Source organism: Leiobunum rupestre, chromosome 1 (assembly GCF_980474605.1).
Source record: "Leiobunum rupestre chromosome 1, qqLeiRupe1.1.hap1, whole genome shotgun sequence".
NCBI classification, from domain to species: Eukaryota; Metazoa; Arthropoda; class Arachnida; order Opiliones; family Sclerosomatidae; genus Leiobunum; species Leiobunum rupestre.
This window is the reverse complement of record NC_143384.1, coordinates 61456761-61475899: the sequence shown is the minus strand read 5'-3', so window position 1 is coordinate 61475899 and position 19139 is coordinate 61456761. Positions and strand designations below refer to the sequence as shown.

Below are 19139 nucleotides of genomic sequence, written 5' to 3'. Positions count from 1 at the left end.
AATTTAGTTCGATACTATGTAAACTGGTTTCGCCCGGTTTGGGGCTCAACAGTACCGTGCTGGTAATCTGGCAAGCGACTGACTAAACCGAAAAGATGAGTGTTTATCCGGCGTTGGTTATTCAGAATTGTTAATAATGTAGACGATGGAATTTCCAAAGCTTATTGTTTGCCAAAGTTATAAAAACCACCTATGACTTATAACGCAGTTAAATTACTTGAAAAATAGTTAAAAGTGGGCAAAAAGCTAAGCCCTGGCAAATTTAAAGTTATGATAAAACTTACGAAATACTCGGAAGAATAGGTCTTCGAGAATAAAATTAAAACGCGAAACTCGGATCAGATAGGTCTTCTAGTCAAAAACCAATTAGAATCTAATTAAAATAGTCAGAATTTCCCACGGTAGACCGGTTTTGCCCTATAGAGTAGTATCGCTCTGTAGCTTTGGGCTATAGCCGCCATTTTGAGGACAGTTTTTTATCTATAAAAAACATGGGCGACATCGACATACGTCACGCCGATATTTCTCTATTTGGAGCTCATCTGGCTTTTGATAAATTTATTTAACTTTCCTGAAGTCCTGCAACCAAAAACAGCCTTGAACTTTTTATCTAAACTTTAATTGGCAGTCAAACCGAGTCAAATTAGATTTCCTACACTGTAGTGTGAGCCTTGAAGGATGAAACCGTTCAACATTTGAAATTTCCACTCAAGAGTGCTTATTTGTATGTTTACAAAATGTCGGACTTTGTTGTTCAAAGATATCAGAACCACAGTGCATTAGTGAGATAGACAATATCGAACAAAAACTGTATTGAAGGGCTCATGTAGGACAAGTTCACTTTATGTAAAAAATCCTTTAAATTCATATTTTTTATAGATCATTTATTTTTCAACGAACATATTTTACTAAATTTAAATTTCGATTTGCAACAGTTTTAATTTCTTAAACTCAGCGTATTGAAACAAAATATTTCCGTTGAGTTTAGTGGTCCAGCTAAATGCTGTTATCGTCTTCAGATGTCTTTGTCGCGCAATAGCTTTTGAGCGTTTGGTATGAGCATGAGCGTCTGCAACATTCATCGACTATCCCCCTGACGGCGATTTGGTTTCGCTTCACTTCTTTGAGTTGATTTCCGCTGTTCCCGAGCCGTTCCAGAAAATGGTCCTCCAGAATGTCTATCATTAGTCTGTCCAACAGCAGATTATCTGGTAAATTGTGATTGCAATAATTAGAGACTTCACGTCACGATGACTCAAAATTATTATTTGAGCCGATAATTAAATTTAAATAATTATAATAATAATAATGAGCTAGGCTAATACCCAAGGCACCACCTTAGGCCTAAGTCATCGAGCGGCCCCTTAAAGCCATTAATTCAAAATTGAAAATATTGATCAAAAACAGTAGTTTCGTTCAAAATTCATAGGAATTGAAAGAAATTTATAAGTTGTGTAAAATTGGATTAGTGTATAGATAAATTGCGATTTTTTGAAAAACAAAGTATTTATTTTTTTCAATTTGATCAAACTTGACCAAAATTGGAAAATAATAGTTTTAAATTAGCCAAATTTTAAAGTTTTGTAAAAATTATATAAATAGAAACTAAATTCGACCAACAATCGCAAAATTGTTTAAATATTTTTTTTTCCAAAATTGAAAAATGTTAAAAACACTGGAAACAAAAACATATTTCGTTGCTATGGCAAAACCGTTGCCCATTGAATAAATTATCTTTAGGATTTTTACCTCTCCGAGGGGACTATGTCCCCTAGGAGGGGTTATACAATCATCGTGTCTGTCTGTCTGTGTGTGTGTGTCTGTCTGTCTGTGGGCTGCGAACGCGTTACCGGAGCAAAGTCGAAAAACCGTTTTTGCAGTTTAAAGGTTGGCAAAACCACCGTCTGACGGTGAGCGTTAACGGAGTAATTTGCGGTTGGTACGGTTTGGTATGGTTGTTTTTTCGTTATTGTAATGTTTATGCGTAATGTGGGAATGTTGAGTTTGTGTTATGGCGGTTGTGGGTGTTCAGTGTGTTGTGTTTCGTATGTATGTGCGTTTTCTCTCTAACTTCTTCTTATTGACTTTTGAGACGGACCGAGTGCTGAGGGTTACGATAAACGTCTCAACGTCCAAATGGCAAGGTTTCCACCAATTGTTTACGGTATTCATCTTTGTACCAATTTGCGATCGCATCAGGCGGGATTTGAACCAGAGCCCTCCTGTTTGAAAGGCGAACGTTCTACCACAGAACCACCGACACTTGTTACGCTTTATCGAAAATTAGACCTTCAGCTTTATCGGAAGCGTTTATTACAAATTAACCGAGTATTAAATTTCGGTTTTTATTAAATAGAACGAAATTTCGTGTTCCATTTAAATTATTGCATCGAAGTAATTCTAATGTAGCGTATTCTCTGTTGATTAAAAACGAAAGCACCGCCCAGGTTGCGAACCCGAGCCCTTCTGCATGCCAGGCGAATGTTCTACCACAAAACCACCGTCAGATGTAACGCTTATTTGAAAATTATAAACTCAGCTTGGCGGAAGAGTATATTAATGGTTTTTAAAGTCTAAATTTTTTAAGTATGCAATTTTAAAGGTCAAATCTTGTTTTAGCGCAGTCAGCCGAGATTAGAGGGTAAAAGGGTAGACCCTGTGGGTGGTCCACTTTGTTAGTTTTTTGTTATTTATTTAAGGGTTTTATTATCAACCTATATATAGTTATGTTAATGCAAAGGCGATAATTTAACGTTTATTGCTTTAAGAGCTGGCGGTTAGTCAAGTGGCTCTCTGTGCTTTGTTGATGGTAAGGTTTTTGCTTCTTGTAAATACATTTGGTGTGGATATTTGGATATCTACGATTTCTAACGCAGTTAATGATTTCCTGGGTGTGCGAGTCATTATATGATATTGGAAATTGGATGGTTTTGGTCTTTTTCATGCGGTATGTGTCACAACGTCAACTGGAAGTCTACGAGTGTTGAAATAAAATGAGCGTTAAAGATGCGGCAAGTATTTCGTAAGCGAGAAAAATACAAATACCATCTGTAGATATTTCTTTCATTAAAATTTGCTTCGTATTATATTCAACTGATAAACTTGTACTGTAAAAAGGGTTAAATTCAATTGTGCATTGTTTTAGTACGTCTAACTCACTGTTGTAACTACTTAATTTATAATATTTTGAATAAATTAAAATCGGTTGTTTCGTCTCATTTATTTGAATTATAATTAAAATTTTATACCGGGTGGGATGTAACCGGGATTACGTTTTTAGTAAATAACTCAGAATTGCGGAGATATATCTTTAAGGGTCGTCTCGAGAAATTAATACCACCAGGGACAATTCTTCCGAGGAGAGGTATATTTTGGCAAGCTTGCCAACTTGTTCAAGTTACATGAAGGTCTACCAATCCCCCGAGTTTGAACAAAATCGGTGTGTAACACCTCGGGTCGTCTCCTTGTAAGTGAATTTAAAGAATGACAGGCAGAAAAAAACCTAGGCCTTTAAATAAAGCAACAACTACAACTTAAGTGTGGAACTCGTAAATTGTTATGGTTTCACAGTTCGGTATTTCCAATAAAGATATTCAAAAATCTATATTAGCAAGAGTTAATTCTGGTAGTTAAGAATATAACTAGTAACACCCTCGCATGTATGTCTGCTTTTTAATCATAAAACTTTCCGATAAATTGAATTTGATGTTTTTTTTATAAGAAATTTTTTTTGACCAATTCATGATGGAATGAATACCAATTTTTGCCATGGTTCAATAAGACATATAATTTATAAAAGAGAGAAAAAGGAAATAAAAAAAGACAGGTTGAAAAAGGCTCGCGAGCCGAAAGCTCTCTTCTACAGTATTTTAATAATAGAGCTTTTTCACCTGAATTAACCTTATATTATTTATTCTTGTGTTTCCTCTTTTTGAAATTATATCATGACATAATGAATACGTTCATGATCAATGTTATAGTGAAATTGCAAAATAAAAAATTAATTTGAATATGAGGAAGATTTTACTACGACTATTCTGAAACATGTACCAGGAATCTAAGGGGACCCCATGTTGCAATGTTTACGTGTAGTGTATGAATGTTGAGTTTGTTTGTTATGGCGGTTGTGAGTGTTGAGTTTGTGTAATGGTGGTTGTGAGTGTTGAATTTGCATATGCCTCTTTGCTCTCCAACTTCTTCTTAATGAATTTGGGACGGACCAAGTGCTGAGGGTTACGATAAACGTCTCAACGTCCTAATGGCAGGGTTTCCACCAATTGTTTACGGTATTCGTCTTAGTATCAATTTGCGATCGCATCAGGCGGGATTTGAACCCGAGACGTCCTGTTTGACAGGCGGACGTTCTACCACAGAACCACCGACACTTATTACGCTTAATCGAAAATTAGACCCTCAGCTTTATCGGAAGCGTTTATTACAAATTAACAGAGTATTAAATTTCGGTTTTAAAGGTGATATCTTGTTTCGGATACGCTTTTTTGTTGTGTTTTTTAACTGATCCCGATTACGTTCTTTTTTGTCTAATCTTTGGTATTGTTGGTTTTTTCTGTCTTATATTTGGATCTACTATTTTTTAAGTTTATTTCCTTTTTCCCGCAAAATCGTCCAGTCTTAGAGGAACCTTTCAGAGCATAAGTCATGCCCAAAAGCTTATCCGGTTTCATTATAATAACGTGAAAAATCGTACTTGTGAATGGTAAGGTGTTGCGCTTCTTGATATTATATTTTCTATTGCTTGATTTCTAAATATTTGAACTAATTTATTGCTTGACTGCGTTATAATATTTTTCTATGAATAATTTTGATTCTGAAGTCTGATTGCTTGACTGCGTTATAATATTTTTCTATGAATTATTTTGATTCTGAAGTCTGATTGCTTGACTGCGTTATAATATTTTTCTATGAATTATTTTGATTCTGAAGTCTGATTGCTTGACTGCGTTATAATATTTTTCTATGAGTTTTGTTTCTGAAGTCTGATTGATTGGGTTGTTATTGTATATTTTTTTATTCGTTATTTTTATTTTTTGATACTCTAATATTTTAAACTGGATATAGTATAACGTTAATTCTGCGTATTTAGAATGTGCGTGATGTGGAGGGTATTTTTACGTTTTATTAGGATCAGTTTTTTTAATTTTAAATATCTTTCGTTTTATTTGTATTTTATTTCGTTTTTTCAGTCGTATATTTTTATCGAGTTGTATACATCGTGCGGGATTGAACGGGATCACTCCAGCTTCTCTACGAAACTACGCCGGAAATCGACTTCAGCGACGCCAAGTTTGTCCACATTGAACTAATATTAACCGTGATTTTTCAATTCCCAGTACTCACGCGTGCTTTTTAAAGCATGAACAGTGAGTCCCCTTAGATTCTTGGTCCATGACTGAAAACACGGCCGTTATTAAATAGAAATGATAAAACCCCTAATGTTGCGTCGCGACATCTTCATCTTACTTGTTAGTTGTAGTAAAAATATTCCACATTGGAACATTTAAATTATTTTAATACATACCATCGACGTTTCTTTTGGAATATTCCACATACGAGTAGTCACAAACAACGCCTACTATATAAGACAATTCAGATCCACACGCTCGAATTTGCCTTTTCCCCAACGAATGACTACCAACTTCACTCAATACAGTAAAGACACCGAGAATAGCTAAAAGCAACGCAATCCTGTTCGTCTGTTCCTGCAAATTGTCCATAGTTTAAAAGAACCCTCGTTTCAGCAGTACAACTGTACAAGTTCAAATACGTTTATCACTGCTTTGGTGTTTACAACTCAATAACCGTAATAAAACATTTTCGCTCAGGTTAAAAGATTTTGGTGGCAAAAAAAGCTAAACCCGAATAAATTTAAAGTTATGATAAAACTTACGAAATACTCGAATCAATAGGTCTTCGAGAATAAAATTAAAACGCGAACCTCGGATCAAATTACAATAGCCATAATTATTTCCAGTGGTAGACCGGTTACGACTGTCTTAACCCAAAAGAGAAGCTAGCCCTAGACATTGAAAATTTCAAAACACCTTGCATAGCACGGAAAGCCAAATAGTGGGATATTGGAGAATGATATGTACGATATTTTAAATTAATAAAAACCACAAATGGACTATAATGCAGTTAAATTACGCTATTTTCGCGTTTTTATTTTATTCTCTAAGACCAATTGGTCCGAGTATTTCGTAAGTCTTATCATTACTTTAAATTTGCCAGGGTTTAGCTTTTTGCCCCCTTTTCATTATGGACTTTGGTACCTTTTCGCGTAATTTAATCAGTGATTTTAATTAACTTTTTAAAGATTTTGTCTTACCATTTTTGTCTCTTCTCAGTCAAGTTAACCGTTACCCGAAGCAACGGTAATAAGAACGTCTTGAATAGGTTGCCAGGGCTATAACAAGAACGTCTTGAACAGAATGCCAGGGCTATATATATTGTCGTTGTTTTTCTTCACTTCGAACACATTTCAATTATTGGGGACAGTTTTTCTTGACAGAAACACTTAAGGTTCGTGGATTAAGAGCCTTAAGAAAATCATAAGTACATTATCTACGTTTTATGCATGTACATCTTAGGAAAGCTTTCGTTACTTCAGCTAATGGATTTCATATAAAACTTTGGCCTTGGTTTAGCTAAAGGTTTAAACAATCTACCTTATACCCATTAATTAAGGAATTGTTGGGACGGTTATTCAAATTTGTAGGGGGCCATTAGTTTATGGGCCCCTTAGAGGGATTTAGTCGTTTTTTGGATTTCCTTAAAGTGGAAAAATATGTTGATTTTCTTTAAATGTTATTCTTGCTATAAGCATTTTCTTTTAAATATGACTTTCGGGAAAATAATTCCCAAAGGATATGACACTTTTTGGGCAATCCTTATTAGGGGTATTGCTAGATAAATTAACCGCCAAAATTTCAATTATTCATAAAAATTTCGTTTAAGTGTTTATTTATGGATATCATTCGCGGTTATAAAACGAATTAATATGCAAAATATTAGTTTTTATTCGGATAATTTTCAGCTATTTATAAAAACAAATAAATCAGATATTTCTTATCCAAACGCCGAGCTCTAGGCAGGGGCGTATTAACCATTAGGCCAAGTAGGCACGTGCCTAGGGCGCCATTTTCCTAGGGGCGCCAAAACTCTGATCAAGCCCCACGGTCCATGTACTTGGCTTGCCCCTACTCAAAATAACGCCGAAAAGGTTTGGGGAAACTAAAATATATTTATTTATTTATTAAAAACCGATACGCCCCTCCTTAGCTGACCAATGCCAAGGGGCGCCAAATTTTTCTGTGCCTAAAGGCGCCGAAAGGGTTAAGCCACCCCTGGCTCTAGGTATTGCTAACCACAGTCGCCTTCTTTCAAATACCATGGTAGGCGATGTTCTACTAGGCCTACATCCTGGCCCCGTAATTGCTGTGTGAACCTGGTCACGAGTAATATAGGAATTAAGTGTCGACTATCGAACGCAAATGCTGGAAACTATATTTGGAAACTGGGTGTGTGTGTTTTAAGCATTGACGAATTTCTTCTGAAGGAGCTTAATCCGCGGACCTTAAGTGTTTCTGCGTAAAATGTCAAGAAAGACTGTCGCCCACAATGGGATATTAACAGGGACCAACACAAATCTCGGCCAAGGGGAAGAAACACGAGGACGAATCAGACTATATATAACCCTCGGGTCTTCTTCGAGGCATTCTTGTGAGCGTTGCATCGGTTCACACGCTCAATACTCTGGTACTCGAACTGGTAAGTCATTGTTTTATGTTAGTTAAATTATTATTATTGTAGTTACTTTGAAAACGCGTCTCTAAGAACATCAACAGGTGGATTCTTTTCACCTGTTCTCGGACTAAAAGTGCACTCTTTTTACCCTAAAATGTTTTATTCGCCTGTTCCGGGGATGATAATTACTCTGTCCCACAAACTATTCGCTTGTAAAGGAGTAAATCCGATTTTGTCGTCTGCTAGCCGGAATTTATCTGCTGAGAAGGCCACAGGCAGCCATTTTGGAAAAACGTTTTTACTCCGACTCAAACTATTCGCCAGCATCGGAGCAAAATGACTCTTCTTACCCTACTCCGAAATCTCGGAAAAAGCGAAAAGAAACCACCTAACACCAATCACAAAATTTGTTCTTCTTAGTTAGTTTCAGTTAACATAGCCCCACGTAGCGTCCAATGTGAGAAGTCCATCAGCTACTGGTTTTTTGTCTGCATGCTAAACAGGCTAAAAATAACAAATCGTCTTCTCGCCATGGCTCTATAGAAACTGTAAAGACTAATCTACATGGCTCTATAGAAACTGTACAGACTAATCTACATGGCTCTATAGAAACTGTACAGACTAATCTACATGGCTCTATAGAAACTGTACAGACTAATCTACATGGCTCTATAGAAACTGTAAAGACTAATCTACATGGCTCTATAGAAACTGTAAAGACTAATCTACATGGCTCTATAGAAACTGTAAAGACTAATCTACATGGCTCTATAGAAACTGTAAAGACTAATCTACATGGCTCTATAGAAACTGTAAAGACTAATCTACATGGCTCTATAGAAACTGTAAAGACTAATCTACATGGCTCTATAGAAACTGTAAAGACTAATCTACATGGCTCTATAGAAACTGTACAGACTAATCTACATGGCTCTATAGAAACTGTACAGACTAATCTACATGGCTCTATAGAAACTGTAAAGACTAATCTACATGGCTCTATAGAAACTGTAAAGACTAATCTACATGGCTCTATAGAAACTGTAAAGACTAATCTACATGGCTCTATAGAAACTGTAAAGACTAATCTACATGGCTCTATAGAAACTGTAAAGACTAATCTACATGGCTCTATAGAAACTGTAAAGACTAATCTACATGGCTCTATAGAAACTGTAAAGACTAATCTACATGGCTCTATAGAAACTGTAAAGACTAATCTACATGGCTCTATAGAAACTGTAAAGACTAATCTACATGGCTCTATAGAAACTGTAAAGACTAATCTACATGGCTCTATATAAACTGTAAAGACTAATTTCGGATATCTTCGAGCAAAATATATAAAATACGTATGTAGATGAAGCTACCTTGTTGATCTCTAATATAATTTAAAATCATGGACCATAGTTAAATTTAAATTAGACGAGCGTTAATGAAGTATCATACTATGCATTATCAGTAATTTTGAATTTAAATATATTGCTTACATCTCTGTGGCCTTGAAATACAAAAACCGAGATAAGGCAAACAGCATTAGATAAGATTTCTTTTTTTGGACGGGTGTCCACAGTACCCACCAACCTCGTACAAATTAGGTGAAACTAAAATTTAATATCACAAAAAGTAATTACACAGAGATTGGGATTTATTTTGTTAATAGATAGAACTGGTTTTGTTAAATAGTTTTCAATTCTGAAGTTATCCCAACTGAATAAATGGAATCGATTAAGACCGCTCTGCTCTTTGCTTTGCTTGGCGTTTTCACTGTATGCAGTGAAGTTGGAGCTCGTCATTTTGAAAAGAGGAAAGTTCGACTCTGTGGATCTGATCTGGCCGATATGGTGGGGTTTGTTTGCGATCACGTTTATACGGAATCTTCCAAAAGGAGCGTTCGTAGTAAGCATTTCAATATTTTGCTGGTTCACACTTAAATATAGGCTGTTGAAACCACACCATTACAAAATAATAAGCCGTAATTTGACTACTATTAAGCTGTTTTTTGACTGCCAGTCTGAATTTTAACTGGAATTGGGCTACACTGAACTACTATGAATTTTAGTCAATTTCATCCAAAAATACGGAGACTGTAATTTTGATTGCATTACCTTTTCAGACTGCAAAGTGTGAGAAAATGACTGAAATTATAGCAATTTCTCAGTTATAAGTCATTTGTTGATGTCTAAAATTGTTATTTTCCCTTTTTTTTTTGATAAAAGATACCACTTGACTGCTTCTTGTAACCTTAATCTGAGATGCAATGTGCCTCTAAATTCAAATGATGAAATAGCAGTACTAGTATTTTATTTTTGGCAGCTGAAATAAACGACTGAAATAAAGCTACAATTGCAGATTTTCGACTGCAAATATATTGTGTTAGTAATTTAGATAAAAATGCAGTCACCAAACTGTAATGTAACAAAAAAGCAGTCATTAAAATTTTTAGATAAAAGCTGCAATTGGACTGCTATTAGCATACAATTGTAGCAAATATCTATGTGCTGTTATCATACTAAACATTTGCTGTAACAGCAGCCCTATTATTTTAACAAAAGTTAATGTACAACTGAAACGAAGCTACAATTGCAGATTATTTATTGTAATTGGTCTGGAAATTCGATACATTTCCAATCACTTAACCCAAAACTGCAAAATTAACCAATTAGTTTTCATTATTTTAACTATTGAACTTCAATAAATGGACCCTTTTACACTATAAGCTGTACTATCTGAGACGAGATAGTTCAATTTAATTAAATGTTCAGTTTGGTCCTGTGTGCTTGGAAAAAATGTCAGTTACAAACCAAACCACAACAACCTTTTCAGCCTATAAAGTTAACTACTTATATTAAAATAATTTTGCAATGTGACTACAAAATAAATGACATGAGGCTTCAATGCGACTATAAATTAACTGTAGTTGTGCCGCAAAATAATTGTAATAGAGTTAAAATTCGACTGCAATTAGATGTAATGGGTCTGCAATGTGACTACAAAATAAATGCAATGGGGCTGCAATTCTGCTGTATTAAGGTTGTGGTCTAACTGTAATCTAGCTGAAAGTAAATATGTAAATCACTTCTGAGAATGGGCTACTTTCTGCTTCTAGTTTAAGTTAAGGGGGAAGACTATAGTGGCCATTGTCTAATTTCGCGTTATTTCAAGCAGAACTCTTTTAATTTTGTATTTTAACTTATAAAATTAATATTTAAGTGTAGAACAGCCTCTTGTTTAGTGCTTAAAATAATTTTGACAATTTTAAATTTTAAAATAATTAAGTTATTACGTTTTAATTCGGGCCCCCGGAACTAAACAAGTTGGGCAAGCGCCCAAACTACCCTTTAGTTAGGACCTTATATCTCGTTAACTATTAATATTATAATTATCAAAATTGTTTTAAGCACTAGAGGAAGGTTCAGCCGAACAAGAAAAATATAATTCAATAATGTAATTGTTAAAACAGAAACGTTCAGCTTGAACGAAAAAGAGGCTTTTACTGTATTCTTCCTCCTTAAGTAACCCACGTTAAAAGAATATTTTTCAAAATAGAGGAATATTATAAATTAACAATTGATACAAAATCGAGAAATCGTTAATTCACTACATACCAAAGTTTGCTTTAAAACATTCACCGATAAATGACTAACATTTTGCCATTTTAAACAAACCATGAGCGTCAAGGCTGTTACCGGTCTTGTTTGTTAGTAAAGAGCATATTTTATTTGCACCAAGTTACACAAAAAATTACATTTCATCCTTGGCGTAGTTATTTTGAAATCGCCAGCCTTTAGGTCAATTTTTTGGAATAATAACACGATAACTGGTTTGTGTAAAAATGTAACCGTTAAATTCCATTAAGCGCGAATGTGGAAACATTAAATCCATTTTGTGCACCTAAAATTACTTTTCTTAAAGGTATAATTTCTGTAACTCCCCAAAGGGTTCCCATATAATTCCAACCTCTAATTCGCAGTTAATCCGCTGATGGACAGCTTATTGTTTGCCGTTCTGGACGAGCAGAATGTTCGGCGAGTTGGACAAAGCGGAAGTGATCTGAATTACGTGAAGCGAAACCAAATCGCCACCAGGGGGATAGTCGATGAGTGCTGCAGACATTCCTGCACTTACGAAACGATACTAAGCTACTGCGCAACAAAGACACCAGAAGACGACAATAGTTTAAAAAGGAGGTCTCTGTACTAGACGCATCGTATGCTCAATTTCAATATTTAAGATGGACGAATCGAGACATCGGAGTAAAAACTAACTGTATACACTATTGGTGGAGTAAATATAAAAATATTACTATGAAAAATAAAATTGTACACAATTTTTTAATGTGAAATAATAAAATCCTTGATCCCTGATTTCATAAAAATTTCAATGAAACTGATCCCGCATTTCACAAAGAAATATTAACTAAAGTGGCTGGACCGAGGGGTAAGACACTCTGCGAACTCGGTGTACACTGCCGTACCTTTGACAGTGCTAAATGGAACTCGCGAACTCTTGAAAATATGTACCTTTGACAGTGCTAAATGCACGAACTCGGTGTACAGATTATATGAGACTGTCTTACCCCTCGGGCTGGACGTACAAGTTACTTTTTATAAAGTCTTTGCTGTTTGGGTTTAGGAATAAAATTTTATTATTATATAAACATATCTTCGAACAAAATAAAGATGAAAATAGGAAAAAGTACACACCTAGATTATGTTTAGGTGGGGTGGAAGAATGGATAGCACTTTGGCCTCGCAGCAACAGGATTACTGGATGAAAACTCGAATGTACTCTAGCATTTTCTCCCCACTGGTTAAAGGGGTTGGCTTTTCCCTTTCCATGAAAACTTGTTGAGGTTAATGGTAGTTTTAGTCCAACGTGGCATGATGGACTTGCAACCAACTTCTTAAGCATTGTAACCCACCTGATTTAAAGTCGCTGGCTGATTTACGCCTAAGGTTGTGCCTTGGGTATTTAGTCTATATGTTAATTAAATTGTTGTAGAATAGGTATTTTTAACAGTTATTCTCTTAAACTGAAAATTTTCTGTAGCTTCTCGTCGGGGGATAAAATTAAAATATTTTAATTAATTTAATTAACCAAACATTCTAGTGAAACAATTTTAAATTTTTCAGTATGATCTACCCCAAATGAAACCCCAGGAAAAAAGTTAAGAGGTGTCAGGTCAGGGTATCTTGGTGACCAGAGAACAGGCTCATTCCTTATAATCTATAGTTGAGGAAACTCGTTGGCTAGAAATTCTACAACATCACCAGGTTGATGCGCTGGCAAACCGTCATGCTGAAACCAAAGCCACCTGTAATCGACCAAAGGATTTTCAACCAACTCGTCTGCTCATTAGTTGATAACGAATTAGGCTAAATAGTTCTGTCCATCAAAAGATGATGGTTGGCTCTTCCTTTTAAAATAGATTGTATATTTAATAGTTGCATAGTAGAAGCCAACCACGTCATCTATGTTAAAAAACCAAAATTTTCAGCTAGATGCTGATCACTTTGCTGAAACTCTTACTCTGGCTTGCCCACCGCTGATAATAATTTACTAGGAGCAACAAACACAACACCCCACACAAGGAGAACGCAACCCGTCAAAAGACGTGGATTTTCTTGCGTACGTTTTTCATTGGCTAGACGCTTTAGCGCCTGCTGCCGTGGGAAGGGGAAAATTCGGAAATTGTCTTCCCCCCGCCCGTAAAACGTTCAGCGTAAAGGCTCGTGACGCTCGTCCAATGAAATTCGTACACAACCCTTGGTTAGCGTGTTTAAAGGCTAGCTGCGATCTCCTTGTGTTTGTTGCTCCTAGCTAATTTATTGAGTCATAATAATAATATTGACTTCTTTACACAAATTTAACATACTAAGAGTGTCTTACAGTTGTTCATTAAATCTCGCTATATCTTTGCTAGATTCTACTAATTTCAATTATCGAATTCCAGCTCATATGTCTCACAAAAGCCGATTATGGTCTACTTTTATTCCAGTTTGCGTAGATGCACGCAGCAACTCTTTTTCTATAAATTCTTTTTAGAAACGTTAACTGGGCGCCGCCATTATCGTACAGAAAACCAACGAGCAGAAATTTCTTCCCCCCAAAACCGGTTTTATCATCACCCTCCCCGTAGACTGTAAGGTAATGGCGGTCAATTTTGAAGGCGCGTTTGCTTGTGTACTAAATTCTTTTGATCCTAGCTTGTGGCATTGAGTGAAACCTTAGACCTCAGTGAGTTCGCTCTCTCCCTACTATTTAGAGAAGATTAATACATGTTCTTCGGGGTTAAGGGTATTAGTGAGTGTAGGGAGCTGTAGGTTCACGTGGCATGAAATGCTCATCACCACACTACCACGCATTGAACCCCGCATTAAATTTTAAAGGCATTAATGGTCACTAAATGGTGCCTTGAGCTTATTATTTATTATTATTTCAATCTAGGTGGCTCTACTAGGTGCTAGAATATCAAACCACCCGTAAGTAATTATCAGGACTGAGGTGGTGCTGTGGTATTAGCCAAACTGATTATTATTATTATTTTAAATTATTATTTTTTGATACACCCTTAGTTCGGTTGATACATCCAAAATATTTTGGCCGAACTTGGGTGGCATTATTTACTTACATTTTATTTCAAGTTTGATTAACGGAGATAGTTCGTTTTAAAACAGTGCTGAGGGGCTAAATATATCGATAAAGAGTTGCACAGTGTTTCCTGGCGCCGTCTAGCGATCACTTTCGTAAGTTATGTAATATTAGTGCAGAAATTATAGTAGAGTTAGTATATGTGGACACTACTTACGCCATCTACTGAATCTTAACTTTTTATTTTATAATATAATAGTGGTTGAATATAACATTATTTTAAAAAAAATGTTGTTTGGAATAACAGTACAGATAGCTAATTAAAATTATCTATCTTTTAACTGACGAATGAGTTTCGCAAGAAAACGAAGAGTGCGCTGACCTCTCCATTAAAAGATCCTGATCATGAAGTGGTAATATTTCAAGTACTTACAATAAGGATATTGTAATTGTAAGTAAGTAAAGGGCTATGAAGACGTTGCGAGTAAGCAGTGGCGTAGCCAGGATTTTGTTTCGGGGGGGGGGGGCACACCATTGAAAAAAAAGTAAAAAAATTAAAATATTTGTACGTACGACCATACGTTTCGGGGGGGAGGGATTGCAAGTTCTGGGAATCCCTACAAAGCCAGGAGATGCCGGGAATAGCGACGTACAATGTCACCCATCCTAAACTCACAGCGACGCTCAACATTCCACGATACCGGTAATCTCAATCACTAGGCGTTCCCAAAAGACTAACATTTCAATGAGAAAAATTAGAAAAGTTCATAATCATAAAGGTAAGCTTACTCTAAGACGATTCGATCGGGAATTCATAGTTAAAAATACTGATAAATCACTAGATTTTTTAATGAAGTTAAATGAGGCAGGGTCAGTAGTCGATGATGTTCACACTGACGCGCTGGGTTTTTTCGCTAAAATTGCTGACAGGTCAACGAACCTCTGAAATTTATTAAATAGTTATATTTCTTTCTATTAAGTTTCAATTTTAGATATTTTATTATCCGAAGTGACATTTCCGACAACAGGAATCCATACAGGAATGCTTATCCTGGCGTATCGCGTATGGTAAGATCACTCTGACGGCTTTGGCCCCGCCTACCAGAGAAAAATATCCCCTTGGCGCGCTCCCCTCTCACGTTGTTTTTTGGTAAGTTAACATAGTGACGTCATAAAAACCGTCCGCCACATCGAGACGAATATCTGCCGCGATAAGCATTCCAAGTAGAGGTATGGATTCCTGTCAATAATTATCACTTGAAATTTAGAAATCCATATTGCACTAGCTAACATAAGCACACTTCCGATAATATCAAAATTTCGATAAAGGAGGATTCTTCAATGAAAGGCGTTGGAAGAATGCGTGGAAATTTCAGAATACGAGTTTTTTTTTAAACCAAATTATCATGCAGTGATATGACGGATCGATTTAATAATAATAATAATTATAATAATAATTATCAGCTAGGCTAATACCTAAGGCACCACCTTGGGCCTAAGTCATCGAGCGACTTTTAAAGCCTTTAATTCAGGTGGCCGGGTTACAATGCATAGGAGGGTGGTGGCAAGCCCTGCATGCCACGCTAGCCAACAGCTCCCTACACCAACTATTACCGTTAATCTCTCCCAATGGGGGATAATTTTACTCCAACTATGCTAAAGATTACAATATGGGGCTTATGGAAGAAAAATATTTAAATTGGCATTTACCAGTTTCTTAAGATTTGATTGTGTAAGAATATGCCATTCATAACATTGCTTTATTTTTATATTTTTAAATACCGTTTTGTTATGGGCTACCTTACACAATCGCCATGTACCAAAAAATACCAAACTAAAGTAACTAGCTCTAAAGAAAATACACTGCCTATACTTATAATCAAAAAGCATGAAGTCAGTGTTGTCGGCTAAGGTTGGTTCAAAATGGCACCTTTAAATAAAAACTTGATGAGGCTAAAAGTAATAGTGAGTGTATTATGCATAAACGTTTGGCCACTACCTGATTACCTGGTTTAAAAACCTTAAAAGGAGCTAGATTACTAGCATAGCTGGTTATTATTATTATTATTACTTTTGGCCCGAAACAAAGTTGAAACGAATTTAAGTTCGTTTCATGTTTTTAACAATATTCTAGTGTTGTTAATTTTCCGGAAAAATAAAATTCGGAAAATTTTCCGCAAATCGGAAAAATAAAAATTTGAAACATAAATTACCTTTTAAAGGTTTTTAATGTTTTTAACTTTTTAACGATATAAAATGTCTAATATCAGTAAACATACTACAAAACATTAATAGCGTTACATTGTTAATCAGTTTAAACTAGTCTAGAGGTTTAGTTTTACTTTCAGATTCGAAAAAATGAGGCGAAAATACCGCTTTATTTCAATTTGCAAACAATATATTAGACTAATCATGGAATGAAAACTTTTTTTTATTTTTTTCGGAAAATTTTCCGAGCGCGAAATTTTCCGACTTACATCACTACAATATTCATATGCAGAATCTTTCCTTTCATTTCATTAAAATTGTGAAATTATCGACCACGATTTACTAAAATCCAGCCAATTATAAAAGTATTATTATTTAGTTTTAAGATAATATTTGAAACTTAAAATCACCACGCGTTTTTAGCTTAAAATCCTCCTATTAAACCTTATCACGCTTTTTTTTAAAACTTCATAAATGCTTAAAATAAATAATATATTAAATGAATTTATTTCAGGGATTTTAAAAAGAATAGCAAAGAATCTCTACATGAATACCTTCGACAAATGTATTGGCAGTATATAATTTTTACCGTATCTCGGAAATGAGAAATTTTTATGACTAAAATACAATTGCATATTTAGTTAGAATTTTTAAATTGAAAATATTTTTTTTTAAACTCACGATGATAGAATCTATATTAGAACTACCCAAACAATAAAGTGGAAAGGCAAATGTAACGAAGGAAACTTTACGTACGTGTCAGTAATTTATGTCCTAAATCGAAAGAGCCAAATATAGTTCCAGCTAGGAGTAGGAGCAACAAACACAAGGAGAACGCAGCCAGCCTTTAAACACGCTAGGCAGTGTTGTGTACAAATTTAAGTGGACGAACCTTTATGCTGAACGTTTTACGGAAAGGGGGAATCCAATTTCCGAATTTTCCCCTTCCGACGGCAGCAGGCGCTAAAGCATCTAACCAATGAAAACTGTACGCAAGAAAATGCACGACTTTTGAAGGGTTGCGTTCTCCTTGTGTGGGGTGCTGTGTTTGTTGCTCCTAGGTTCCAGCGTGCCCTACACTATTCGCCAGAACAATCCAGAACGCTCGGCTACAAATCAAATAAAATAAAACCGAAAATAAACCTTCAAATTGAAACATTACTCTATAGTTAATTTATTAATTTCTTTGCATTGGAAATGCCAAAACACCTTATTTAAATAAAAACTCTAAAATATCTTTAATAAAAAAGATAATGCTTTTAATTTAGCATAAGCCTTTAAACCAGTTCATTAAGAGCACAATTATATTTTTCTTATTATCTTTATATTAAATAAGGTTAATAAGACAATAATACGTTTATAACTTGAATTTTTATATTCTCCATATGATTTGCATTGAATTGAAATTTTTACAAACACTTAGGCCTAATTGGTCATTTTTTTAATAATCCAATAAAATTTATCTGATCTATACTGTAAAAATGATTTAAATTTATATTTGACCACGGTTTAAATCTATATTTAACCACGGTTAAAACCTATATTTGACCACGGTTTAAATCTATATTTGACCACGGTTTAAATCTATATTTGACCACGGTTTAAATCTATATTATCAACATGATTTAAATCTATATTGTCAACATTGTTGAAATCTATATTGTTAACATTGTTAAATCTATATTGTCAACATGATTTAATTCTATATTGTCACCATGTTTTATTTGTATATTGTCAACATGATTTAAATCTATATTTTCAACATGAATCAAATCTATATGGTCAACATGATTCAAATCTACAACATTTGTCAACATGATTCAAATCTACAACTTTTGTGAAAATGATTCCAATCTATAATGCCAACATTATTCAAATCTATATTGTCTACATGATTCGAATCTATATTGTCAACATGATTCGAATCTATATTGTCAACATGAATCCAATTTATATTGTCAACATGATTTAAATCTATTTTTTAAATACTATTTAAATATATATTTTAAATACTATATAAATATATATTTTAAATATTATATAAATCTATATTTTAAATACTATATAAAGCTATATTTTAAATACTATATAAATCTATATTTTTAATACTATATAAATCTATATTTTAAATACTATATAAATCTATATTTTAAATACTATATAAATCTATATTTTAAAAACTATATAAATCTATATTTTAAATAATATTTAAATCCCTATTTTAAGTACTATTTAAATCCATATATTAAATACTATTTAAATCCATATTTGAAATACTATTTAAATCCCTATTTTAAGTACTATTTAAATCCATATATTAAATACTATTTAAATCCATATTTTAAATACTATTTTAATCCCTATTTTAAGTACTATTTAGATCCATATATTAAATACTATTTAAATCCATATTTTAAATACTATTTTAATCCCTATTTTAAGTACTATTTAGTTCCATATATTAAATACTATTTAAATCTGTGATTTAAACATAATTTAAATTAAATTGATTTGAATCAGTCAACCCATCGATTTACGAATACCTCTTCGATAAAAGTGCGCCGATAGAAAGT

At 34.3% G+C, this 19139-nt stretch overlaps 2 protein-coding genes across 2 annotated transcripts; one reads left to right on the top strand and one right to left on the bottom strand.

The window, feature by feature from the left end:
* Window positions 1–934: 934 nt before the first annotated feature.
* LOC149963473 (insulin-like peptide 5) lies at window positions 935–6421 on the bottom strand. Its single transcript, XM_090170723.1, has 3 exons — window positions 6347–6421; window positions 5540–5720; window positions 935–1208 (listed from the first exon to the last, which is right to left on the bottom strand). The coding sequence occupies exons 1-3, from the start codon at window positions 6347–6349 to the stop codon at window positions 997–999; spliced, it is 396 nt and encodes a 131-aa protein (XP_090026849.1). The 5' UTR covers window positions 6350–6421; the 3' UTR covers window positions 935–996.
* Window positions 6422–7761: 1340 nt separating this feature from the next.
* Window positions 7762–12060, top strand: LOC149963472 (bombyxin B-1 homolog). Its single transcript, XM_090170718.1, has 3 exons — window positions 7762–7788; window positions 9451–9663; window positions 11738–12060. The coding sequence occupies exons 2-3, from the start codon at window positions 9483–9485 to the stop codon at window positions 11965–11967; spliced, it is 411 nt and encodes a 136-aa protein (XP_090026844.1). The 5' UTR covers window positions 7762–7788; window positions 9451–9482; the 3' UTR covers window positions 11968–12060.
* The last annotated feature ends 7079 nt before the right edge of the window (window positions 12061–19139 follow it).